This window comes from Charadrius vociferus, unplaced genomic scaffold (genome assembly GCF_000708025.1).
Source record: "Charadrius vociferus isolate BGI_N301 unplaced genomic scaffold, ASM70802v2 scaffold247, whole genome shotgun sequence".
Lineage (NCBI taxonomy): Eukaryota > Metazoa > Chordata > Aves > Charadriiformes > Charadriidae > Charadrius > Charadrius vociferus.
Window position 1 is genome coordinate 91,655 of NW_009649188.1, and position 4,024 is coordinate 95,678.

Here is a 4,024-nt window from a genome sequence, read left to right on the forward strand (position 1 = left end):
AATTCACAGAGCAGAAAGATTCTTACCCAGCCCATGGCAGGTCTGGTTCAATTACTTCTTTTGCAAGGCTTTAACCACCTTTCCCACCTTTTTGAGGAACAACAGGATCTCTGCATCTCTGGCTATTCTATAACAGTGGCAACAAATCCCTCTCAACAGTTTTGCCTCATACAGAAGTATTATTTGCCTCATACAGAAGTATATTAAGTATTAAGCAAGAACTAAAATGCAGATGGATATTTTTCAAGTCTGCTCCTTAACTATGAGGCCATAGAGCACATTTTCATCAGATGCACGGAAAATTTAAGTGTATTAAATATTCCTGAATGTCAAGAAACACCTAAATGTTAGGTTAAAGACTTAATAAGAGCATATGATAGAACAGTTTGGGGGATCCTTGAGGCAGATATCAATGCAATCCCCTCTGAAAGAAAAAACAACCAGGCTACTATGTAAGAGGAATATATACATATATCCACACCATTTTTCATAATGCACCACAAAATTAATCTAGCTCTACTACTGAGGTCAACGGCATAGCCCTAAAGAGGAGATTTCCTCACCCATGCAGCCTCCAAAAATGAAGGGAAATAAAATAAAACAAAAGTTTAGAACAAAAAAAAATATAGGAAACTATTCCAGGACTTAACACTAGACATATATAAATCAGACTGAAGAAGTTTCATAGAAATTTTCCTTCAAAAGTGAGAAATAGAGGAGACAGAAGACGGCCAGAGGGAGCAATGCACTGCAAGTATACTCTTTTTGCAGTCTCCATGCACATCAGGACACAAGGATGAAAACTAATTCATTCCATTTTTATAGTACCTATTAACAAATAATTGTTAAAATCACCTTTCAGATGTGTTCTGTGACAATACACTAAAAAATACAATAAAAGTCAGTATTTAGTTTCAAAATGTTGACCAAAAAAAAAATCTACCAAATATTCTTATTAAAAAATAGTATTTATGTTTGAAATCAGTATCTGCAATAGATTTTCTTGAACATATTTCACAATAGAAAAAAAAATTCTTAAGTGGAAAAAACATCTTTCAATAATACTATTTTGTAAAAACTTTTTGGTTTTTGGTTGTTGGGCTGGTTGGTTGGTTGGTTAGTTGTTTTGGGGTATTTTTGTGGTGGTGACTTTAGAAGACAGTACATAAAAGTTAATGACCATTCTTGTTACTCAGTTTAAATGTCCTTTAACTTGAAATGGTTTGACCCCACCTGAAAGAAAATGTATTTATATATCTGCTCCTTAAGGTTTGATCTTTTAATCCACATATCTATCAGCAGCTGTCGCGTAAGCTGTCGTAAGAACTATTAGATACAAAATTTGAACTAACTAGAAAAATATCCCTCCAGGTCTAGATGTAAGAAAACATTAAAATTGTCATAAGTTTACATACTTACATATTTTGCATATTTAATATTGCATCATTAATATTTTTAATATTTACATTTTAATATTGCTGAACTAGAAGTCCCATATTTTTTGTTCTGTATCACTCTAGCCACTTTTCCTGCTTAATGGATCTACCTTTTTTAACATACTGTCTCAACGCAATAAAACTTTGCATACACGCAAGAGCACCTCTTTATAACATTTACGTGTGAAAATTCATCCTTTGCTAGAAACACAGAAGTGCCGATGCCTTTTGAACTGTTCAGATCACCAGCAGCAGCATCTGATGGCCCAAGATTTCAGTACTGCTCCACCTTTTATTATGTAGTAAAATTACTTACCAGGCAGGAAAGAACTCTCCACGCATAGGATTAAAACCATTCTCCTCTTCATGGAGAAACAATAGAAAAATATCTACAAATGCAACAATACATTTGAGAACATAGCACAGAGACATCGAGAAACTTGAAGGTTAAGCTTCCTCTAACGGCACCACTCAACAAAACAGCCACATCTGGGTAAGCTGGCTCTGCTGGTGAGGGTGACTGCTAGGTCACATTCACACAGGTGGCACCTATGTGTGTGACCAAAAAAAGATCATGCAATGGCTGAATCTTTGGGCACATCAGATCTCATATGACTAAAAAAAAAATATCTTCAGTTGCTAAAATTCTGGAAGAGTCTGAGCTGCTCGGAGAGGCACATCAACCTCAGGACCTTACCACACGGACACGAGAGGCTGGTACCACCACTGGTAGTGCAAGACAAAAGCCAATAAACAGTTTTCATGTGTACAGTAAAAAGACTTAACCCGTTCACTTTAACAGTATACGTGTACCTCAAGATATGCTGAGGTTTCTAGGCTTTTTTCCCCAAGAAAATATGGTGGGTTGCTCTCCCCTTTTTCTTCAAAGGCATTTCACAAAAAAACTGCTTTACCTATGTGTCATACATGTACCACCTTTTCATTTGAATATTCAGTATTTTACATTGACAGTGTAACCTAGCAAAAAAATTAGATAGGCAATTCTGCAAAGTTTTACTCATGTCTTCATGTACTTATTAAAAACTGTAAGCCTTGGAGGATGCTCATGTGATAAGCACCTTACATACCTTAAAGTTTTCAGACAGCTTGCTGATATCATTAGGAGGACCAGCAATGGTCATCATTGAGGTAGTCTATAATATTGACTGATCAGAAAGTGGTATATCAAACCACACAGATGTTATCATTTATGTTGTTGGGTTCTTTTGAGCTGGCCCAAGATGTATATTCATATTCTGCAATCATCTCCACTAAGCAGATATTAAAATTATGATCCAAGAATGTAATTTTATATTAACAGACTACGTTATTGCTTTTTGCTGGTTTACTTTTTAATTCCTATAGTGTATACCTATCTGAAATATTTGGACATTTAAGATTAAAAAATGACAAAATTGTACACTTTCATATTTATGCTCTGTCTGCACACATTTTCTAAAAATGCCAAAGATTTGGGTCACCTTTATGCACAGTTACATTATTTTTAAATGTAGTATGAAACTATATTTTTTACTTACTTAAAAATCCAGCAGATGGCACTACAGATTACATTATCACTCTCACAGTTCAACTCAAGTCAATCTTGGACTCTTAAACACCTGATTTAACATTACAAAAATATTATGCCCTGTTCATGAGTTCATGTTAGCAGAAAAAGTGTCACCTTCTAAGTGACATAGCCTTAAGTAACTATCCACCAGCAGTTATTGCATGTATGAAAAAAGCTTAGTAAAATGCAGTGCTTTGCCCTGTTCACCCATGCCACACAAACATAATCACACAGAGCTGAAGACAGTAAGTGAGACTTTTACCAAGTTCTGTTCTGTTCTTAGCATTTTTTATGGTAAATAAACCAAAAAAAAATAATTCAAGAATATAGACATACTTGCTGGTTACTTCATGCACCATCACATCACATATAAATATGTTATTAAAATTTATACCCTCTGCACAAGTAGGACAAATTAAGGTTGAATAGTAAATTAACATATCTAACTCTTCCAACTCCCGGGTGCTTGACCTAGCAACGTTAATGTGTGAGCTTTTTTGAAGCTCAGGGTATTTTTGAATGTTTGGGGTGTGCTGCTTTTTAGCACGGATGATAGCTGGTTTGGTTGTTTTATGAAGATCAAATAACTGCTGAATGTACTCATATCGCAAAATATTGTACTTCCAAATGAATTTGGATGTTATGTTAATATTCCTTTATTATTTCTATTGCTGTACTTTTTTATTCAGTGTGAACTGCCATTTTAAGGACGGAGTATAGTATTTGTCTGTAAAAAAAGCTCACCGAAGGCAGGCAAGACATGGATCTGTGTAAGTTGTCAAACAGGTAGAAACCTGATTAATCAACTAATCTTTAGAGCAAAAAAGGCCATGTTTGTGTAAGAGTAATACAACCATTAATCAAAGGACTGCAAATGGAAAAGTTAGTGGCTTCCATGTCTTGAGTGTGTTGGGTTTTCTCCTCCACAAACTGGCTCCTTCTATCTCCTTTGCTGTTACCTACTGTCCAACTTTCTCACTTTTCTGTGACTTTACTTGCCACCCATTTGATCTTTCCC

The 4,024-nt window shown here is 35.2% G+C and overlaps 1 protein-coding gene across 1 annotated transcript in view; it reads right to left on the reverse strand.

The window, feature by feature from the left end:
• RIMS1 (regulating synaptic membrane exocytosis 1) overlaps positions 1 to 2,578 on the reverse strand; it is a gene marked incomplete at its 3' end in the record, with an annotated part of 91,540 nt that extends 88,962 nt beyond the window's left edge. Inside the window, exon 1 of the mRNA XM_009888849.1 lies at positions 2,525 to 2,578. Within this exon, the coding sequence (XP_009887151.1) occupies positions 2,525 to 2,578 (54 nt within the window). The remainder of the gene's footprint in view (positions 1 to 2,524) is intronic.
• Between the last annotated feature and the right edge of the window lie 1,446 nt (positions 2,579 to 4,024).